This window comes from Rhinoderma darwinii, chromosome 3, assembly GCF_050947455.1.
Source record: "Rhinoderma darwinii isolate aRhiDar2 chromosome 3, aRhiDar2.hap1, whole genome shotgun sequence".
Lineage (NCBI taxonomy): Eukaryota > Metazoa > Chordata > Amphibia > Anura > Rhinodermatidae > Rhinoderma > Rhinoderma darwinii.
The window spans coordinates 334,464,159-334,488,040 of NC_134689.1; the positions used below are offsets into that span (position 1 = coordinate 334,464,159).

Consider the following 23,882-nt stretch of genomic DNA (forward strand, 5'->3'; position numbering starts at 1 on the left):
GTCAAGTCACAGGCATGTCACCATTAAATGTCCATCCTGATTCAATGGCAGCACATAAAATAATTCTCCCTATATTCATAAAGTAACTGCAACGTATCTACAATACTGCTGCTGGGACAACTAAAAACAATAGGTGGTATAGAGAATGCCACAAGATATCCTTAGACTAAGAGTAACAATATCTCCATCAAGATATTTAGTTGCAGGATGGTATAGAGTACAAGGCAAAAATCAAGGTTGTCTGAAGGTAGACATAAACTCATAACAGTAAGGCAAGATCTACTTAAAGGGGTTGCTTCATTCCAAGACAATCCATTTAATATGGAAACTGTAGCTGCAATCAGCTGATCGCCATTAGACCCGTCTAACCACTGATTTTGCCAAGACGTTTGCCCACATAGTGCTACATGGGTGCCCAAGTCTGCCAGAAAGAGAGACGCTGTTTGCCCCCTTTATGATGATGATGTCCATATGTCTTAATAGGGAATTGCCAGATGAAGTGCAAGAGAACACCATGAAAAAACGATGTATTATTTCTCATAATAACCGATGCATTATAATTCACGGAGGTCTCATTGCTTTATCTGCAGATGTCATGGCGTCCGCAGTACCGAAGCTCTAAATTCCGGAATGTATATGGCAAGGTTGCAAGTCGAGAGAACTGTTATGAATGTATCCCCATTACCAAGAATGTGCATGATAACCCTTTCTGTGCTGTTAACGCCAAGTTCCTAGCAATTGTCACCGAGAGTGCTGGAGGGGGCTCATTTCTGGTTATTCCCCTTCATCAGGTGAGTGCCATAGTAGATGTATTAGTATTAAGCTTTCAGCTGCTGAACAAAAATTAAATACCTAGAACTAGATATTAGTGATCCTAAACTGCTGACTGGTCTGGTGGGAGAATATAGTTTATAGCAATACCCATGAATTTCGGTTTCGGTAATTTGATAATATTTTCAGCATAGTCTAAAAACTAGACTCCGTGGCAGGCAAATGATAACTGCTGTATTTAGTCAAATTGATTTATAGATGAATGTTATGGATGATAGACATACTGTAAAATATCGGACATTACTAGAGATTAAACCTGTGTGCAGGTGGAGGGAGGAGCTACTGACAGGTGTATCTGTCTGTCCTCCTCCCCCAGGTCTGCACGGTGGGGGTTCACCTGTGAAATCTTCTGTGCCTCCCTCAGACTGGACGCATTGAGCCCAATCACCCCAAGGTGTGTGGGCACCAGGGCACTGTACTGGATATTAAATGGAACCCGTTCATTGAGAATGTCATCGCCTCCTGCTCCGAGGATACATCGGTAAGTCATGTTCCACATCAGAAAAACATCATGCCACAATTAAATGAAAAAGAGATCATCTAGTTTATTGAATTCTCCTTATAGTATTTATTGCATGCTCAACATATTATATAATTGGTGGAAATATTAATCTTCCCATTATTCCTGATATGTAGCTGGAGCATCTTTGCAAAGTCTGCATTAGGCCATTCCGCTGTTAGTCCTCCTTGAAATGTTACCATTTCCCTTTTCAATGGGGTGTGTCCCTACACACTGGCACTATCCAATCAGTGTTGACTCCTCTTTAAGTTGCAATTCAGGTCAGCCATTCAGCAGGCCTAGCCAAAAGCAATAATGAGATCACAATTTTTTTTACATATAGCAAACACACCTACATATCACCAAAGACTTTTGTGCAAAGTTATATTGTTCTAATTCTGGTAAAAAGTTTTAACTGAATAAACTAAAATTGACTTTCCTAAGGTGAGGATATGGGAAATTCCAGATGGTGGACTCAAGAGGAACATGACTGAGGCAGTATTGGAGCTTTATGGACACAGCCGGAGGGTGGGACTCATAGAATGGCACCCTACTGCTAACAATATACTGTTCAGTGCTGGGTATGACTACAAGGTCTGTAATGCCTAAACCTATAGAATTATTTTTTTTATATATATTTATTTAAATGCGCCATGGTTTGTGAAGTAGCTCTGTTTAGTATGGCATGCAATTTTTAGTTAGCATTTAGCATGGTTAAACAATGTTTATCCACTTTCTATGATCATGAGCTGAATGACTGTGACTTAAACACTATAATATATTCAGATACTGATTTGGAATCTGGAAGAAGGGGAAGCAGTGAAGATGATAGACTGTCACACAGATGTTATCCTCTGTATGTCATTTAACACGGATGGAAGTCTACTAGCCACAACCTGTAAAGACAAGAAATTGCGTGTGCTAGAACCTCGCTCAGGTCGGGTGCTGCAGGTAATGACTGAACCTAACTTTATTGTATTTGTATTATTCTTGTTCATCCGCTAAACAAACTTGGAGAATTTTTGTTAACAAACTTTTCCAAATTTTTTAATAATCATATCTATACATAACACCATTTAACAGTCTAATATATATATATATATATATATATATATATATATATATATATATATGTATAAATAAAAACTCATATACATTAAAAACTTCAGATTCTGAGTTACATTATGTAAAATAACCCATTCCAGAGTCATCACTAAAGTTATATGGGCGCAAAGTATGGGGATAAAGTATACACCATGAAACTCACCCCTATTTGGAAATCACTAAGCTGCTCCTTATGCTCCTTCTAACATTAAGGCTCGATTCACACAAGCGTGTTCGGTCCGTGATATACATGTCACGTAGGGTGCGTGGACCCACTGGGCTGTACCGCCTTAACATTATGGCAGCTGGCCAACAGAACACAGGTCAAAGTCTATAGTTCGTATAGGTGTACCTGTGGTAGCTTCAGACAGGAGGAAGACAGGCTCGGATGGGACTAGGCAGCAGGCAGGCACCAGGCGTGGTGTAGCAGGACAGGCGTGGTACACAGCGCAGCGCGACTCCAACTCAATACGGCACTTGGACCAGGATAGCACGGGATACAGGTTACAGGTAGCAGGAACGGAAAACACTGGGAACTGGAAGACACTTAGGAGACCATTTGCAAAGACAAACTAGGGTAATGACTACAACGCTCAGGCAATGCAGGAAGGGGCATAGCCCTTCTTATAGTCCAGGGTACTCATGAGCTAATTTTACATTAAAGTCCGGTGCGCGTGCTGCCCCTTTAAGAGCGGGCACGAACGCGCGCACCCTACGTGACCCGGCCGAGGTGAGCGAAAGTAAGCGCTGACGTCTACTGAGGAGGAGACTGGGGCCAGGGCTCGCAGACCCATGGCTGCGCCCGTCAGGAGGGGAGTGAGCCTGACAGCCCGCGGCCATGACAAGCAGGCACGAGCGTGCGCGCGCACCCTACGGGACACAGCCGAACGAAGCAGAAGTGAGCGCTGGTGTCTCCTGAGGAGGAGATAGGGACCAGCGCTCAATGATCCATGGCTGCAGCTGTCAGGAGGTAAGCAAACCTGGCGGCCCGCAGCCATGGGCATTACAATACATATACATATCTCCAAGTTATGTTGACATAACCTCCATTTATTTTAATGTGCTTGTACTTTAACTGTAGGCCTACCAAGATTTTTAACACTTGAGGAATGGGCCACAGAATCAGTACAGAACAGTAAAAACTGAAAGGGATATTCCAGCCCCCAGCTTTTTTTTTACCTTCCACTGGATAGGTGAAAAATGCTAGATCACGGTGTGCTCAACTGTTTCTGTTAGCCCCATAGACTTTGAATATACCAGCACCGAGCATCCATGGCCTCCGCTCCATTCAAACTCCTCCTAGCCGTCATCTTGCGGCTGGGGTGAATGGGGGACTGTTAAAGTGACAGATCTTCCATGGTTGGGAAATACTGGATTAAACTACCATTTGGGCAAACTAGACTCAACAATGGCATTACAGATTACCCATTTTGTAGAAGTTAATGGATGCATGAATGAATATTGTTGCATGCAATGTCTGAATGGTGCTATAAATTCCCACTGGCAGTTAAAGAATAATTTACTTCACTTTGGGTGACATGCTAGTATGCAGGTGAAAATATGTCCATGTTAAATTTTGTTTTTAGTTCTGAGCTTATAAAACACATCACCTCCAATAATAGTATCATAAATGTTACACTTCATATGATCTTCTTCACTCTCCTACTCTTTCTTTTATTAGGCAGCAAACTGTAAAAATCATAGGGTAACACGTGTTGTCTTCCTGGGAGACTTGAAGCGTCTGCTCACAACGGGCGTCTCCAGGTGGAATACAAGACAGATAGCGTTGTGGGACCAGGTGAGGAAAATTGTTATAAGATACAAGAGCAAACTGCGTTCTCAGTTAATAAAATGTATACGTTCCATATGCAGTCGAGTCACATTATTATGACCACCAGCTAATATCCAGAGTAACCGCCGTGTGCAGCACGGACAGCAGCTAGACGGGCAGGGAGTGACTCAATAAGGTGCTGGTAGGTTGTCTCCGGTATCTGGAGCCATGCTGATTGCAGTGCATCTCACATTTGCTGGAGGGTGCGCGGCGGAGGATAAATACAGCGAACAAGACTATCTAGGAGGGCCTATAGCTGCTCAATTGGGTTAAAGTCTGGCAAATTCGGAGGCCAGGGAAGTACTTGGAAGTCTTGGTCGTGCTCTTCCAACCACTGTCGGACATTTCTAGCCATGTGACATGTGGCATTGTCTTTCTGGAAGATTCCATTTACACCAGGGAATACAAACAGCATGTATGGTTAGATGTGATCTGCAACAATGGATTCATACCCAAATCGGTTCAGAGGCCTTCCACATGGATGAGTGGGCCCAGAGAATGCCATGAAAAAATTCCCCAGACCATAACGCTGCCGCCACCAGCTTGTGTTCATCCAGCTATGGTTGCAGGGTGTTTGTTCTCTGATGTTTCTCACCTGATACGCCCACATCCATCCGTTCGATGAAGCAAAAAACATGACTCATCGGAGAAGGCAACCCTTTGCCAATCACCGGTGGTCCAAATCCGATAATGCCGTGCAAATTGAAGCCTTTTTTCCCAATGCACTTTTGTTAGCATGGTAGAAGTGACTATCCGTCTGCTTCGGCGCTCCATACGAAGTACGGTTAGCTGACGTTTTAGACACTGGTTGATTTTCACAGTGAGCTGTTCCACTGTAGCGTGTCGTTCAGCCTCCATGCATCTTCGTAGCTGGCGTTTACCTCTCACATTAATGGCACGTGGTGCTCCACAGTTTCCACATCGGTTATTCCTAATGGTGCTATTTGTCCACTCACTAAACACTTTAACCACAGCAGCAAACAGTTCACAAACTGCGCTGTTTAAGAAATACTGCCACCCTTGGCCTGAAAGCCAAGAATCATCCCTACTTGCAATTCTGATAAATCGCCCCTTATACCTAGACAGCCAACTGCACACCTTGTATACCCACCAAACCAGCCCACGACACATTACTTCCTTCATGGTCTACGCGCTGCCAACATCTAAAGTAGGAGGTGGTAGAAATAATGTGACTCGACTGTGTAGTTCAGTGTAAAATATATATTTTGTCCTAAAACTGACCATGCACAGGAAATGAAATATGCCCATTTATTGTTCAAAAATTTGGGCCAAAACGTTGATCAGCTAGTTGGCAGCTGAAACAATGGGGGAATTTATCACTCTTCCGATGCCAGTTTTTCAGGTGTCAAAAAGCCCCAAAAGGGCTTGAGGGTCATGAGGTGACACATAGTTATTTTTTTATTTTATGACCTATGGAGGGAATGGATGGAGCACGGCTGCGGTCATAACGCCAAAATTGTGGCACACGACCAACGGAAGGAAACGACACATTTATTAAAAGGTGTGCGCCTCTTAAAAATCTGTCACATCTTACTTTAGTGGAGCAGATAGATAGGACTGGCATATGAAACGCCAGTCTTAGTAAATCTGCCCCTATACCCGTATGGCGTGAGCGGTGCAAGTGCATTCTGTTGTTTATCTACCAATTTAATCTGGCATTCTAACAGTGCGGGCGAACAAAATCTCATCTGTATGGCCAGCTTAACTTCAATACAACACTATTGAGCAGACAGCCTATAGGTATAAGATATCGGACAATATTGTAACATCTGTATGCAGGAGGATTTGTCAATGCCATTGGTTGAAGAGGAAATAGATGGGCTCTCTGGGCTGCTCTTTCCCTTTTATGACATGGACACGCACATGCTGTATCTGGCTGGAAAGGTAAGCTCACATCTTTGTTTTAGTGACCTTCTCCCATGCTGCCCAATCCACATATCATGTACTGTCAACATTTCCTTATCTAATTCAAAGATTACTTCTCAAACATCTGGTAGGTTTTGTCAACACAATTTTACATCATTTTCAGAAGAGGCTTGAATACTTTGTCCCCACCCATACTTGGTTTCATAGACCAGCTTTATTACCTTAGCTTATGAACATTATCTGCATCATTTGTCCTTTTCTTTTCTGGAGACCTCTTGGTATTTATGATTTCCATTTTCTTATGGAAGGGAGATGGCAACATACGATATTACGAAATAACAGTGGAAAAACCGTTCCTGACATACCTCATGGAATTCCGTTCCGCTGCACCTCAGAAAGGCCTTGGTAAGTTAAAAAATAGTAAGGGGTTATCCTAAAAAAATTAATTTGTAATTAGAATGTCTGAACATCCAATAATAATATTTTTTAAAGTGACATCCTATTAAAAAAAACTGCGCTGTTATTCAACTTTTAGCTTCCCCTAGTGATGTTGCTCATTTCCTTTCAGTGCATCCATCTTCTGTACTCTTCACCCATGGAGACGCATGCACAGCAACACTAGGAGGCACTAAAATAATAAATGAATAAATAATGAGGGCTATACCAAACTGGATAATTATAAAGTATTCACAAACGTCACACTAGGATCTTTTTTTCATAGGGGTGATGCCAAAACATGGACTGGATGTGTCAGCATGTGAGGTATTCCGCTTTTACAAGCTCATCACTTTGAAGAACCTAATAGAGCCAATATCTATGATAGTTCCAAGAAGGGTGAGATTGTATACATATGTTCAGCTGTGTTACAAACATACAAATCTAGACAATTAACATAAGTTAGCATTATATTTTTTTATTTATTTTTTACAGTCGGAAACATACCAGGAGGACATTTACCCTATGACTCCAGGAATAGAACCGGCGCTTACTCCGAACGAGTGGCTAAGCGGCATGAACAGAGGTGAACATGGTGTAGGGTCATATTAGAGCTAGGGATGCAGTTGGGAGCCTCACTGACAGACTGTGTATAACAGTTAATGAGAACCGCCACCATTGGATTACACTATAAGGACAATTTACAATATAAGGACAGCTTATTGAGTAATTTCCTAATATACACCCATTACCCAAATCTCTTCCAGGATCATTACCGGAATATCAATTTTATGCCCATCCTCTGTTTTCTCCACCTGAGATTTAACTTCCTAGTCATTTTCGCCAGTAACAGGAACAATTCGAGTAGTAGACATATATTCGTGAATTATGTAATTCTCTCATTTACAAGCATAGGTCCACCAAACGTGAGCATTGGGATCATTGATTCCCAACTTTATTACAATGAAGGAACCCATAAAAGAGGTTTCCTCCCTTGGGAAACCCATATTCTCATTCCTACCTCAAAGAAATTTGGTGTGGCGGTGGGTAAAGCATTCTATAATTACACTATATTCTGTCCAAAATGCGTTGACTGTTTAACCAACCAGCTTTCAGCAGGTTTGGATCAGTTTTCCAGCTCTATAGTGAAAGTGACAGGTCTTACCAGGGAACCCTGGTTGGGCAAATTAGACTGATTAATGGCATCACGCATTACCGCTCTTAGAAATTAGTGGGTGCATAAATATTGTTGAACAGGATGTCTGTGTGAATGGTGTTATAAATGGGCCCACTTGCATTTAACTTACGCATGTGGTGCCCGCTGTCATATACATGGAAGTGTTCCCCCAGTTAAACAGAGGAATACACATTTGCCAGGACCTACATGTAGAAGCAAAGCTTCAATATAATCAGTGACATTAGTAAGTCAGTGCTCGGTTTATGCAGAAATTGCAGCGGACCCCCAATTTCTCTGCTGTACACGCTCTCTATATATTGAAAATCTCTACTCTTCTATTCAGTAGGGGCAGCCATGCTGTACGGCTTTCTACCACAATCAATAGGAACAAAGGTCCAATTCTCAATATGAGAGAGTGTGTAGGAGACAGAGGCCAAAAATAATGTTTCATGGTCCCTATAATGTGGTTAGAGCATAATCAATTACAGTGAAACCTCTTTGAGAATACTACCCAAAATTTCCCTGAAAGGTGGTCTTGTCAAAGTAGATAGCCAATATGTGTAATATATCGTGGTACTCAAAATCTGTCACAAGAAATCTGGTCTGGATAAGGGGGTGGCCTTCTCAAAGTGGCAGTCTTTTGGGGAGGTTTCACAGTATTTAACAATTACTATTTGCCTTTGGGTAACAAAAAACCCTATTCCACCCCACTTCAAATATAACTTATTAGTAACATTCTAATAATAGGTTTAAAAACACGACCATCTACCATAAGCATTCATTCCCCCATCCGGGCTATTATAGTACTAATCTAGATCTTGGCCGAGATCAATAGTATTCAACTAACGTGTAGCTAGAATAATGAAAATTTGGTCACTGAAATTTTTATTTCCTGGAGTCGGTAGGCAGCACAACACAAATGGGTTTTAGTCCCCTAGGTACAATTAAGCAGAGAAAGGTTAATTAGCACTAAACATTAAATAATTAAACAATTAAGCCCTCATCATATAAGTATGTACCGCTGATCGGAACCCCAGCTTATTTTGATGAAGCAATAGATATAAGTTCTGCCAGGGAGGGAAGCTTGTGCTGCCTACGAACTCCAGGAAATAAAAATTTTGGTGAGTAAATTTTCATTTTCCTGATCATCCTTGGCAGCACAACACAAATGGGACTTGCCAAGCAATAGCTATATGGGAGGGATAGCAGACGCCACTTCAAGCACACTTTTACCAAATAAAGAACGCTCTGCTGCTAGTGAGTCGAGCCTGTAGTGCTTGATAAAGGTTGATATAGATTGATATAGATGTCCAGGTAGCAGCCCTGCAAATTTGGTCCAGGGGAATATGTCCGACTTCCGCTGGACCATGAGGCAACTGTAGTGCGTGTGGAGAGTGCCCTGATCTGCAGAGGAGATTGAAGGTCGCTAAGATTATAGCATTTCTCAATGGTTGATCTAATCCACTTGGCTAAGGTGGCCTTGCTTGCCCTTTTGACCTTTGTTAGGGCCAGCATGCTGGAGGAATACATTTTAGGCTTTCCTAAAAGATATTGTTCTCCGGATATGGGTGAGAATGGCTCTTCTTACAGCCAGTGTATGCCCTCTCTCCTGATCTTCACCTTGGGGATGAGGAAAAAGGACTGGTAATAATATTTCTTGATAGATGTTTTTGAAAGAAGGCACTTCAGGCAGAAACCCAGGCATGGTACGTAGGAGAAGACCATCTCCAAGATCTCTCAAATAAGGATCTTTGAAAGAGAGGGCCAGAAGCTCGCTTATGCGCCTGGTCGATGTGATTGCCACCAGGAAGAATGCTTTGAAGGAGAGGAATCTGATGGATGACTCTTGCATCGGTTCAAATGGAGGTTTCGTTAGAACAAACAAAACTACTGAAAGATCCCAGGAAGGAGAGGGAACCGGAGAAGCTGGGAAGAGGTTTCTTAGAGCCTTGAAGGTTTTCACCAGATGTTGATTAGAGAAACGGTTTTGCAGCTGGGCATTGATAGCAGTGAAATGCACCTTAAGGGTATTGAGTTTTAAGCCTTTATTGAAGCCCCCTTGAAGAAATGGAAGTATTTTTTTCAGGGAGACTGGGTTTGCCGAATTCTTGTAGCACGAGGTATTGTATAAGGCCCAAAGACTGTTGTATACTTTCACAGTTGACGGACGTCTGGCTGGCAGCAGGGTATTAATGACATCAGAAGAGAGACACCTAACTCCGTCAGATTCTTCTGGTCAGCCTCCAAGCCGTGAGATGAAGACTGCAAGGGTTCGTAAGATACACCGCTTTCTGAGACAGGAGATTCGATGTTACTGGCAGTTCCTGAAATTTGCCTATAGAGACCATGCTAGAGAGAACCAGAAATGGCAGGATTGCAATGGCTTCCGCCTCTTCGTCCTGAACTTTTTTCAACACTCTGGGTATTAAGGGGAGGGGAGGAAAAACATAAATTAACTTCTCCTTCCAGCTGACAGACAGGCCATCCATTGCTACAGCACGGCATGTGTGGTACAGGGAACAGAAGCGGAGGACCTAGGTGTTCTCTTCTGATGCCTTCGCATCCAAGTCTGGCATTCCCCATATGGCAGTCAAGCTGCTGAAAACCTGAGGGTTGAGTCCCCATTCCCTCGGACGGAGGGTATTGCGGCTGAGGAAATCTGCAGTGTAGTTCATCGAGCCTTTGATGTGAACTGCTGAGACTCCTAAGGAATGTTGTTCTGCCCAATTCATAAGTAGTCTGCATTCGACCAACATCGAGACACTCCTCGTTCCTCCCTGCTTGTTTATATAAAAAACAGTTGCCAGATTATCTGACTGGACCAGGATCTGAATTTTTTTTAGATAACTACGAAAATAAATTAGTGATAGCCTCACTGCCCTGAGCTCCCTCATGTTGGAGGATAGTAACACTTCCTTCTGACTCCAGCTGTTTTGAACCCACATATGATCTACATGGGCACCCCAACCCCAGGAGGAGGCATCCGCTGTGAGGACTTTGTGATTGGGGAGTGAGAGATTTTCTGGACCGGAGAGTTTATGGGTCAAACCACCATCTGAGGTATTGAAGAGTAAAGTTGTAAATTTTGAAGAGAGCATCTAGGTTCATGAAACTTTTGTCCCAGGATTTGAGGATGTCGATCTATGGATGAGGTCATTAGCCCTAGGACTTTCATAGCCCCTCGGACGGATACCTTCAGATGGAGAATGTGGTGTTTTACTGAACCCTATAACGTAGAAATTCTCTGTGGAGACAACTTGACCGTCATTGATTGAGAATTCACCATGAACCCTAAAAATTTCAGATTCTGTGATGACAGCTGTGATTTTTTTAAGTTCACCAGGAACCAGTGATGATGAAGAAGCTTCAGCGTGGTGTGGAGATGTTCTTGGAGTGCAGATCTGGATGGCACTTTTATTAGCCAGTCGTCCAAGTAAGGTACCACACATATTCCTTTCAGTCTCAATGCCGCAGTTAAGACCACCACAATTTCTGTGAATACCCGGGCTGCTGACAAGATCCCGAAGGGTAGGCAGGTGAATTGAAAGTGTTTTGCTCCCCCTTGAGTCTGAACTGCTAGGTGAAGAAATTTTCTGAGAGCGGACAGGATAGGGATGTGTAAGTATGCATCTGTAACATCGATAGTTGCAGGAAAATCGTTCTCCAGAAGGTTCAACACGGAATGGATGGTTTCCATTTTCTTCCACAGAAATTGATTGAGAGAGGTCAGGTCTATAACCAGTCTCCAACTGCCGTCTGATTTGTGTACTGGGAATACTCTTCCAAGGCTGCTTTCTGAAGAAAAACCTGCAAGAGCTGATGGACTATCAGATTGTGATGAATATTGAGAACAAAGTGGTCCAGGGGAAATATTTTCAATTCCAACGAGTATCCTCTTTTGATGGTTGTCGTCACCCACTCGTCGGATGATGTCACCAACCATCGAGAGGAGAACCTTTGAAGTCTTGCACCTACCTGTAGGATTGGCAACATAATTCATTGGGTGTTTTCTTCCGAAAGGAGGGGTTTCCCGCTTTGTTCTAAAAATGCGCTGACGCTCTGGAAACCTTGTCTTAAACTTTGGGAATCTCCTTTTCTGATGCCGAAAGTAGCGTCGAGCATCCTTCCTTTTAGGTTCAGGAAACTTGGCACCTTTTTCCTCCCTAGGGATTCCAAGATATCCGTAAGTTGGGGGCCGAATAGGTATTCTGGCTGGAAAGAGAGACTGCAGAAATTATTTTTGGAGAGGTTATCCCCAGACCACAATTTAAGCCAATGAGCTCTTCTGGCTGTTTTTGAGAGGGACAGGGCTCTAGCTGCATACTTCATGCTGTCTAGTTGAGAATCACACAGGAACTCTGAGGCTGCCTTCATTACTGAAAGGGATTGGAGAATTTCTGCCCTTGGGACACCTTCTTCCAGATCTCTGGATAAATGGCTCAACCAAACACGGAGTGCTCTTGCCACTGACACTGAGGCTTTGCAGGAACACACGGATGATGTATAAACTTTTTTAAGGTAGGGAATCCCCTCTGCGGTCCTTCATTAGGGCTGATTCATCCAAAGGAAAAACAGTTTTATTTTTGCCAATTTTGTCACTGGTAAATCGACTTTCAGCACATTCTCCCACCCTTTTGAAAAGGATTCATCCAATTTGTAAAGGTTCTTGAACCGTGAGCCCAGATCCGCCTTCCTCTCTAACTTATCCCAATCTCGTTTCATCCATTCCATTAGGACAGGATGGCTGTGAATAATTTTTTCCTTGGTAATAGGAAAATAAATAAATCTGTTCTTTTTAGGTTTGTATTCAACCTCTTTACCCATTTCCAGTGTCTCTTTCACCACTTTGAGAAAATCATGGAGCTTATCTGTTTAAAATATAATATTCTTCAGGGTCATCAAAATCCGGAGCATCATAGGCCATCTTGGTACTGAGGAGGTTGAAAGGAAGACCGTCTGGGCTTTTTAGAATAATGTAATAACTTAGCTTCCTCAAAAGCTACAGATAACTTTATGCAGTGGTTCAAGTAACACCCTCTGGAAGAGGAATTAACTGGGGTGAAGCACAATACACAGATATTTGATTCAAGATCTTCTGGAAGGGGCTAATGGCATTTCCTGTAAAGTCTGTGCCTTGATTTGTGGATCCTCTTTCTACTTTCTCTTCTAGAGGTAGACATCTAGATCAGAGAATAAAAACACATAGTAGAAAAAAATTTGCACAAAAACCATACAGGCATAGAAAACAGAGACCTCAAGACATCTGAGGAGCATGAAAGCCCATAAATCAGACAGCCATACCCACCATAGCAAGCGTCCACGTGTCACATCCAGGGGGGCCGCAACAGAGCATGATATCACATCCATCCCCATCCATGGCTCCGTAACGCCGAGCATTACTTCCGGAGTACTGGAAGAGCGCAGGCAAATAATCTGTCAACGTGTCTAGACACTTGGTAATGGGGACACATGAGGAGGGGATTATGCCCTTTTGTGATGTCAGAAAAAAATGGTGTCCCAGCACCATATACCAAGGAATCCACCATCTTGGTACAACTTCGAGGCTGAGGGACAGAGACCCATGCCTATATACAGCCCGGAATAAACCTTTTCTTGATTAGTAGGATAGGAAACTGTCTCCAAACTGAATCTAGAGAGAAAAAATACACTGGGGCCCGGTCACCGGTACATACTTATAGGATAAGGTCTTAATTGTTTAATTATTTAATGTTTATTGCTAATTAACATGTCTCTGCTTAATTGTACCTAGGGGACTAAAACCCATTTGTGTTGTGCTGCCAAGGACGATCAGCAGAATAGAATACTATTGGTTCTCAAGCGAGATCTAGATTAATACTATAATAGCCCGGATGTGGGGAATGAATGCTTATGGTAGGTGGTCGTGTTTTTAAACCTATTAATTGAAATGTTACTAATAAGTTTTATTTTAAGTGGGGTCGAATAGGGAATTTTGTTGCTTAAAGCCAAATAGTGAATGTTAAATAGTAGACAGCGGTTCACTGGAATTCCAGCTGGTTTCATTGATACCTCAAAGTTCACGGATGCGATAGACCAAAGATTTGCCCCTACATGTAAAGTCTACCTAATGATTATTTGCCTTTTAAGCAGAAGTTACACTTAATCATAAAGTGGGGTATACATTTCTGTAATAAATATATAGTGACTACACCGCAATCCAAATTATTATGCAAATGTTATTTTTCGCTGATTTTCCTAAATAGTCGATGCAAATGACAGTCAGTATAATCTTCAAGCCATCAACCGTTGGAGTATAATGCAAATTTTATTGAACAAATCTCCTAATGATAACAGATTTTTTTTTAGAAGTAAAAAACTCAAAATGCACTGTTTCAAATTATTATGCACAACAGAGATCAAAACATTTTAAAGGTTGTAAAGAGAACTAAAATGGTAATTTGTTGAATTTGCAGCATCAGGAGGTCATATTTACAGAAATCAAAAGCTCTTTCAATCAAAACAGGCCAAGTTACATGTTAACATAGGACCCCTTCTTTGATATCACCTTTACAATTCTTGCATCCATTGAATTTGTGAGTATTTGGACAGTTTCTGCTTGAATATCTTTGCAGGATGTCAGACTAGCCTCCCAGAGCTTCTGTTTTGATGTCAACTGCCTCCCACCCTCATAGATATTTTGATTGAGGATGCTCCAAAGGTTCTCAATAGGGTTGAGGTCAGGGGAACATGGGGGCCACACCATGAGTTTCTCTCCTTTTATGCCCATAGCAGCCAATGACACAGAGGTATTATTTGTAGCATGAGATGGTGCATTGTCATGCATGAAGATAATTTTACTACGGAAGGCACGGTTCTTCTTTTTGTACCACGGAAGAAAGTGGTCAGTCATAAACTCTACGTACTTTGCAGAGGTCATTTTCACACCGTCAGGGACCCTAAAGGGGTCTACCAGCTCTCTCCCCATTGTTCCAAACCAAAACATGACTCCGCCACCTCCTTGCTGACGTCGCAGCCTTGTTGGGACATGGTGGCCATTCACCAACCATCCACTACTCCATCTCTGGACCATCCAGGGTTGCACGGCACTCATCAGTAAACAACACGGTTTGAAAATTAGTCTTCATGTATTTCTGAGCCCACTGCAACCGTTTCTGCTTGTGAGCATTGTTTAGGGGTGGCCGAATAATAGCTTTATGCACACTTGCAAACTTCTGGAGGAACCTACACCTTGAGGTTCGCGGGACTCCAGAGGCACCAGCGGCTTCAAATACCTGTTTGCTGCTTTGCAATGGCATTTTAGCAGCTGCTCTCCTAATCCTATTCATTTGTCTGGCAGAAACCTTCCTCATTATGCCTTTATCTGAACGAACCCGTCTGTGCTCTGAATCAGCCACAAATCTTTTCACAGTACGATGATCACGCTTAAGTTTTCTTCAAATATCCAATGTTTTCATACCTTGTCCAAGGTATTGCACTATTTCACGCTTTTCGGCAGCAGAGAGATCCTTTTTCTTTCCCATATTGCTTGAAACCTGTGGCCTGCTTAATAATGTGGAACGTCCTTCTTAAGTAGTTTTCCTTTGATTGGGCACACCTGGCAAACTAATTATCACAGGTGTCTGAGATTGATTACAATGATCCAAAGAGCCCTAAGACACAATACCATCCATGAGTTTAATTGAAAAACGAATAATTAAATGTTTATGACACTTAAATCCAAAATTCATAATCATTTGGAACACGGTGTGTGTGTAGAAATAAGGTATGTACTGCCTGTTTGCAATTATCCGACATACACTAGCAAACATACACTAGCAATAGACACACTGCACCAGTCACACATTGATCCATATGCGCGTGCGTGTGTGTGTGTGTGTGTGTGTGTGTGTGTGTTTATTTGTTAAGTCTAGCAGAATAATCAAACCACTTTTAATAGACCCTGTGCTGATAAGTCTGCGAGAGGGGTACCGGAAAGAGTCAAAGGCTACATTCAAAGGACCCTTGAGAGAGAAGAAGAGTTTAGTGGTGAATGGAATCGATCTTCTAGAAAATGTGCCACCTCGGACTGAAAATGAAGTGAGTGAATATTAGCTTCTACATTACATGGAGTAACTTTATGAAATTTAAGGAACATTTGCCTAGTTGTGCAGGAATAAGAGTTGGGGGATTTTTCGTTACATTATTTGGCAGACTGACTGTTTAGGCGTTTCAGAAAGCAGGATGACAATAATTGTGGAAGCCATAATGGTATTCATATTTTTTTCTCAGTTTCAGAAAGAGCAGAATAGACTTTAAAAATGTTATTCTATAACGGGAACCTAATATATAAAACAGAAGTCCTGGTTACAGAATTATATACATATTTTATGGGCACTCACACACTGCACTGCGATACATATTGTAGGGATTTTGCATGTATGTGTAATGCTTATGCTTTTCACCTGCTCACATACCTGTACCCTACAGTTGCTGCGCATGTTCTATCGGCAGCAGGATGAGATCAGACGTCTGAAGGAACAGCTGGCCCAGAGAGACCTGCTCATCCGACAACTGGAACTGGAGCTTAGAAACCTGAGGAATAGTCCCAAAGAGAGCTAGCTACCCTGATAACTAAAGAGATTATATATCATACCAGGAACAGACTTCTCCATATATAAGATCTCTTGAGGTTTCTGTATATAGACTAATTAGGCCTATAATGCCTTGCAATGGCAAGTGAAGGATTGTGTATCCAATTGCACTAATTGCACAGATTATCCATTTATCTAGCAGGGTTCCTGCATATAACCAAATGGAACGAAGTCCTCATACACTTGTCTTAACCTTGCCGAGACCCCAACCAGGGCCCCTCACATTTAGATGGGTTACTTCTTAAAACTATATTCAAACAAGACACTATCAAGATCAAGGTTAGTGGAAGGAATTTGAGGTTCTCATAAAGTAGTAACTATTTGACCCTGCTTTCACCAGCAGTGGAGTGAGATTTGAGAAGTATATTTATTTACATAACCAATGACAATGGAGATTGATATCTCCTTACAGAAGCAGGGGTTTTATAGAAGACCATAAAGCCATACGAACATTTGCGATGTTAGAAATAAAGCACTAGGGAGCTTCTCCCACTGCATTCTCCCTTATCTTTTAGCATTTCCCATTGAACCACATGCTTTACACCTCTTTTCACACATTCTCATCTTAGTTAGGCCTTGTTTCTCACTTCCAGCGGAGCACTTTAAATCCTGCGGACCTAACTCTAGCTGGTTGGCCTTTTATTTATTGCTAATAATCACTTCCTATGCAAAGTGAAATATTAAATCATTAACACTCAAAACAGACCATGGACATTTATTACAATGTTCTGTAACCGATGCTGAAAATAAAGATTGAAATCTGATCGAATTCTTCTTTAGTAACTTTGTAAGAAAAGGTATCCGCAATTTATGGCATTGAAGGTTTTGTTTTTCACCACAGATTCCCTTTTTCCAGAAGACAACATATTATTTAAATCAAGTTTTTATTCTAAATATATATATTTTAAATTTAGTGTTTTGTTTTTTTAAATGTGACTTTCCACATCAAATTTTTTGTTTTTTTTAAATATGTCAGTTTTCAGATTAGCTACTAGATCAGTCACAATAAGCTGTCCTGTTTTCTGTAGGTCACTTGTCAGCTTTGCTTTATAGACTGGGATATGAGGACAAGAGTCACCTCATTATCATTAGAGAGTGGGAGATTTAATGACTGCTCTATTATACTTCTAAAACCTAAACAAGTTGGCAACAGTATACACACACAAGGCTCTCTATGCACTTTATGGTCTATGGTTGAGAGGCTGTACTCCATTAGTTCCTGGAGACTGTAATAATGTGACATTTTTCTGCCCATTGATCAACACTCATTGCAGCTGCCATAAAGCGAGCACACACCCTGCTGTACTGTCTACATAGACAATAAAAGTAAGGAAGCGTATGCCTCGGATATGGCTGCCTAGCAGAGATCTTACAAATAAATTAAAAAAACACATTTCTCTTCTACAGACTTACATGTAACTAAATGTTCATAAAACGAAAACTTAAATTCATGAGACATTCCCTTTAATGTTACAATACAGCTAAACATGTGGAGTCTGAATGTGTGTGTTCACTTATGAAGTATTGTGTACAACCAGAAACCATCAAGGTATAAATTATTGTGCTTGAGTGGCATTCCACTTGTCCAAGGAGAGGTGGTCTGCACCTGGAGACTGGACGGTTTAATGTCCAAGTGCTGTAGCTCGATCACTTTGATTGAAGCCCTGTTCACACAGAGTTTTTTTGCAGGCAGAAAAAAAATCTGCCTCAGAATTCCTGGAGGCAGACGTTGACCTGCCATGTGCTTTTTTCCCGCAGTTTTCGCTGCCTTTTTCACCCTGGCCATTAAAGCTAATGCAAGGACCGCAGGCAAAAAAAAAACAGCGAAAACCGCTTGGAAACAAGCGCCCCAGGTTTTTCCTGCCTCCCCTTGATTTCAATGGGAGGTCAGTGACGAAACCGCAGCATGAAAGGACATACCACTTTGGGGGGTGAATTCGTAAGTTTTTGCCGATTATGACAGTTTTCACATAAAAAAACCATGTGAACAGGGACTTATATCTTAGGTAAAAAACAGTGCAAGTGGAAAGTCAATAGACTTCTCTTGTTAAAACCCACCAATTTTGATGGGATCTTCCAACAAACTAATGTCTGTGGGAATGGTCTATCAGGGCCCCCGCTTCTCCCATCAAGGAAAATCAGGATTGGTTGCAGACCTAGAGGTGTTGGGCAGCTGCTTTTCTCCCTCCACCTATAGAAATAACATGCACATTTGGCAAGGTTGAACATACACGTTTATATGGGAGGTGGGGGCTGAACAATAAAGATATTCGATTTCTATTAGCGCATCCCATAGATTTCAACAAGGAAATGGCCCCCGAGAATAACCAGTGCCAGAGGTGTTTGGTAGATGCTTATACCCCCACCTCTACTGAAAACACGTATTTAACTATGTTTACACAAAGTTGAAGTTAATCGGCAAATCCTCAGCTAGATCTGCATGTCTTAGGCTATGTTCACATCTGCGTCAGGGTCCCGTTCCGACTGAGCTTTCCATCAGAATGGAGCCCTAACTGAAACAAATGAAAAACATAGGTTTCCGTTTCCATCACTATTGATTTCAATGGTGACGGATCCGGTACCAATGGTTTCCATTTGCCTCAGTTGTGCAAGGGTTCCAGTTTTGACGGAATCGTTTGCTCCTTGCACAAGGAGCCAGTATAGGGATTAGCACTCGTTACTACGATCATTCATCCCCATATATTTCTAGCATTTTGGCAGCACATCTCCCTGTTTACACAGGGAGACGTGCTGCCAACAACTATAATATTTTTTGCATTTAAAACTATACAATCGTTTGCTCAATCATCAGCTGATCGTTGCCGTTTACACAGGGCAATTATCGGGAACGAGCGTTCTGTTAACGCTTGTTTGCCCAATATTTGGCTCTTGCATGTGAGTTTCGCTGCAGATTTCACGCTTTTTATTGCATAGGGTAAAACCAACAGCACAAAATCCCTCAGAAATATGTCTTATCTAGAACATACTATGTAAATTAAAATCTGCAGCATGCCCTAAATTCCGCTGTTTTTTCCCACAGCGTATGAATGGGATTTTTGAGTGCCACACCAACAAGCCTAATGTATGTTAATGGAGGATACATTGCAATGGCTGTCCGCTGAGTAGTTACGTAATGTATATTGCCTGCTGGTAGATTTACACAGCAGATTTGGTGCAAAAATTTCTGCAACCGAAAATCAGTTCCATTCATCCAAACGGGGTTCTTTCAGCAGCGAGTGCATGGATTTCTGCAAGTTCCATACAGATTAATCGTATAGTCCCAGAAATTTCTGCATGACATCAATAAAGCTCCATGGTAAATATTAGGAAGGTGAAATGTTACAACATTCGTTAGGTGGCCCGTTATAGGTCCTTTTTTTTGCACTTTCCATTTGATGGTATTTGCTGGATGGCTAATGACAGAATGGATTGGGTAGGACTGTCTCACCTTCAATACCTTATGTACATGTAAAGAACACAGGTAAATATGAGATAATTGCAAACGTTTATTAGATCACAGCTATTCGTGATCTGTACATGTGGAAATTCAGAGAAGACACTGATCATGTCCCGTGTGCATTCCCACTTCAAATGGCATTCGAGGACAAAAGTGGTTGTAAACTTTCAGCAAGTATTGGATAATTTGTCGGGCATATACGTTTGTACTTTTGTCATAGACGGCGTGCTTAACATGCCCCATTTACTGAAAAGTTCACAATCCTTAACGCACTTTTGCATTTGGCACACAAGGACTCTAAAAGCCATTTTAAGAGGGTTCTGTGAGGGACCTGGAAGCTTTAACCTGCCTTTAAGGCATAACCTGTGACAGCAGTAGCCCCTTCCCTGTGCGGATTTTCAGGTGTTCCACATGTCGGACTTCCAAAGATCAATGTTTAAAGCTTACCTGACTTTTCAGGTGACTTTGCAGAATAGCTCATATGTGTGCGCATAAGGAACAACACTATTTCTGGACATTATTTTAGCATACTCCCCTCTGCAGGCTCTCTCTAATTTTCAGGTTTTTCTGAGCTAGTGGGTGGAGCCTAACTACTATCATATCTTCTATATACTGCACACATAGGGAAGAATTCTGCTCTCCTATCACACATATAGACGCAGCAGAATGAAGGACATTATACAGCAATAATGAGCAGTGTAGCTGAGAATTCAGCACTAAGTTGACGTATAACACTTACCAGAAGCCTGTGCCTCCTCCCTGCTCCCCTTCCATAGACTTCTATGGGCTGCGTGTCTTGTCTCTCTTACTCTGTTCCTCCTCCCAGTCCCCTCTCCATAGACTTCTATGGGCAGCATCTGTCCCTCTAGGCTCCCTCCTCCCATTTCTATAGACTTGTATGGGCAGCTTGTCTATGTCTCCCTCTGCAATCCCCTCCCCTCTCCATAAATTTTCACGGGCAGGCTGTGAAGAGACACACCCTCCCACTTCTTACAGTTAGTCTCCTCTGCTCTGTAACTAGACAGATTTTGCTTGACAACAGGGGGCAGACCGCAGATTGTGTCCATTTAAGTTCCTGGAGAATATATATTTAATATAGACATTAGGAAACAGGATAACAGCAGTTCCCTAATATAATGTTGTTCGTGCAAGCGCTCCCTTTAGCTGATCTCGATCAGTGTCTGCAGGTAATTATTCATTATTATTGTTGTTGATTATTCGCGTTGTCTGTGAAGACAGCTGAGCGGCAAATCAACAGATACGAAGATGACACATAGATCAGTATTCATTCAGGAAACCATCAATTTTGAGTAGCGGTTTTATCAATAGTGACATGTAGTAAAATTTTTTTCTTCGATATGTCCTTACAGAAACCACAATAATAATACAATATATGCACAGAGGCTATACTTATATAGTCGAACATCTCTATAAAAAAAAAAAACTTTATTGAAAATTAACAGTGACAAACAGACGGAAGTTGTATTGTCTGGGTTTCCTGGCAAAGGGGAAGCCCCTATAATATGCTAGTGATTTATAATACAGCTGGCTCACCTAAATCAAATAAGATTAGATTATTATTATTATTGACTCCTCAGACAAAGACAGAACCGTACTAGGTTGGACCACACACACTTCTGTGATTGAATAAAGAAAGTTACCAACATGCAAATTTTTTTTTAGGAAAGTCACTAAAAAAAACGAATGATTTCCTAGTGGTTGTACAGAATACAAGATATATGGATATATACTCACTGCTCCAAGTTCTCTGGCTACAATAATTTCAGTTTAAATTCTGTTTATGAATTATATATACTTTTCCCCTTTACTATAAAAGTAGAGTACACTAGCCAGGACTAAACTTCTCTAAAACGTAGAGAACATGCCTGTCCTGTTTCTACCAGTGGTATGAACATATTTTTCTCATTAGCCTCTATATTTTGCATCTTCTCCACTATATAATTCTTTATAAAGGGCATCTCTCTCCCACATGGCCCCTAAATGGGGACATACATTTTATTATAAATGATCCAACACCACTCTATGGCAGAGAATGGCAGTAACAGGGTGCAATATCCTAGTTTGGACACGTGACCAGTGTCCCAAATCTCCAGCAATATTTCCCAAAACTCGAGACAGCACTCTAAAAAGTGCAAAAGCAAGATTTATTCACCACATGCTTGAGTGCTGCCTTGTGTGTGTGTAATTATATATATATATATATATATATATATATATATACACACATACACACACACATCCTGAAGCCACTAAGAAATGAATGCAATCTTACTTACTTAAATCCACAGCCTTATATAAGAAAAGCCACTAATCCTGTTATTCCTACATAGAATAAAACTCCATTCACATGAGTGTACTCATACGGCCATAGTAATTGGGACATGATTGTGTGTATATATATATAACACAAACACACACACACACACACACACGTTCAAAAGTTTAGGGTCACTTAGAAATTTCCTTATTTCTGCAAGAAAAGCACAGTTTTTTTCAATGAAGATAACATTAAATTAATCAGAAATACACTCTATCCATTGTTAATGTGCTAAATGACTATTCTAGCTGCAAACGTCTGGTTTTTAATGCAATATCTACATAGGTGTATAGAGGCCCATTTCCAGCAACCATCACTCCAGTGTTCCAATGGTACACTGTGTTTGCTAACTGTGTTAGAAGGCTAATGGATGATTAGAAAACACTTGAAAACCCTTGTGCAATTATGTTAGCACCGCTGTAAGCAGTTTTGCTGTTTAGAGGAGCTATAAAACTGACCTGCCTTTGAGCTAGTTGAGAATCTGGAGCATTACATTTGTGGGTTCGATTAAACTCTAAAAATGGCTAGAAAAAGAGAGCTTTCATGTGAAACTCGACAGTCTATTCTTGTTCTTAGAAATGAAGGCTATTCCATGAGAGAAATTGGCAAGAAACTGAAGATTTCCTACAACGGTGTGTACTACTCCCTTCAGAGGACAGCACAAACAGGCTCTAACCAGAGTAGAAAGAGAAGTGGGAGGCCCGGCTGCACAACTGAGCAACAAAACAAGTACATTAGAGTCTCTAGTTTGAGAAATAGACGCCTCACAGGTCCTTAACTGGCAGCTTCATTAAATAGTACCCGCAAAATGCCAGTGTCAACGTCTACAGTGAAGAGGCGACTCTGGGTTGCTGGCCTTCAGGGCAGAGAGGCAAAGAAAAAGCCATATCTGAGACTGGCTAATAAAAGGAAAAGATTAATATGGGCAAAAGCACACAGACATTGGACAGAGGAAGATTGGAAAAAAGTGTTATGGACAGACAAATCGAAGTTTGAATCACACAGAAGAACATTTGTGAGACGCAGAACTGAAAAGATGCTGTAAGAGTGCCTGACGCCATCTGTCAAGCATGGTGGAGGTAATGTGATGGTCTGGGGTTGCTTTCGTGCTGGTAAAGTGGGAGATTTGTACAAGGTAAAAGAGATTTTGAAGGAAGGCTATCACTCCATTTTGCAACGCCATGCCATACCCTGTGGACAGCACTTGATTGGAGCCAATTTCATCCTACAACAGGACAATGACCCAAAGCACACCTCCAAATTATGCAAGAACTATTTAGGGAAGAAGCAGGCAGCTGGTATTCTATCTGTAATGGAGTGGCCAGCGCAGTCACCAGATCTCAACCCCATAGAGCTGTTGTGGGAGCAGCTTGATCGTATGGTACGCAAGAAGTACCCATCAAGCCAATCCAACTTGTGGGAGGGCCTTATGGAAGCATGGGGTGAAATTTCTCCCGATTACCTCAGCAAATTAACAGCTAGAATGCCAAAGGTCTGCAATGCTGTAATTGCTGCAAATGGAGCATTCTTTGACGAAAGCAAAGTTTGAAGGAGAAAATTATTATTTTAAATAAAAATCATTATTTCTAACCTTGTCAATGTCTTGACTATATTTTCTAGTCATTTTGCAACTCATTTGATAAAGTGTGAGTTTTCATGGAAAACACAAAATTGTCTGGGTGACCCCAAACTT

The 23,882-nt window shown here is 41.5% G+C and overlaps 1 protein-coding gene across 4 annotated transcripts in view; it reads left to right on the forward strand.

The window, feature by feature from the left end:
* Positions 1–23,692, forward strand: part of CORO2B (coronin 2B) — a 45,988-nt gene extending 22,296 nt beyond the window's left edge. For 2 of the 4 annotated variants that reach the window (XM_075858346.1, XM_075858345.1), the window contains exons 2-12: positions 591–791; positions 1,196–1,312; positions 1,775–1,924; positions 2,117–2,281; positions 4,116–4,232; positions 6,066–6,170; positions 6,461–6,557; positions 6,874–6,986; positions 7,083–7,173; positions 15,701–15,840; positions 16,231–17,163. In XM_075858346.1, coding sequence (XP_075714461.1) covers positions 591–791; positions 1,196–1,312; positions 1,775–1,924; positions 2,117–2,281; positions 4,116–4,232; positions 6,066–6,170; positions 6,461–6,557; positions 6,874–6,986; positions 7,083–7,173; positions 15,701–15,840; positions 16,231–16,362 — 1,428 coding nt within the window. In that variant the 3' untranslated portion in view covers positions 16,363–17,163. Of the gene's footprint in view, positions 1–590; positions 792–1,195; positions 1,313–1,774; positions 1,925–2,116; positions 2,282–4,115; positions 4,233–6,065; positions 6,171–6,460; positions 6,558–6,873; positions 6,987–7,082; positions 7,174–14,216; positions 15,119–15,700; positions 15,841–16,230; positions 17,164–22,765 lie in introns of those variants that run through there. The other 2 variants (XM_075858347.1, XM_075858348.1) reach the window with 2 other exon arrangements.
* Positions 23,693–23,882: the final 190 nt, after the last annotated feature.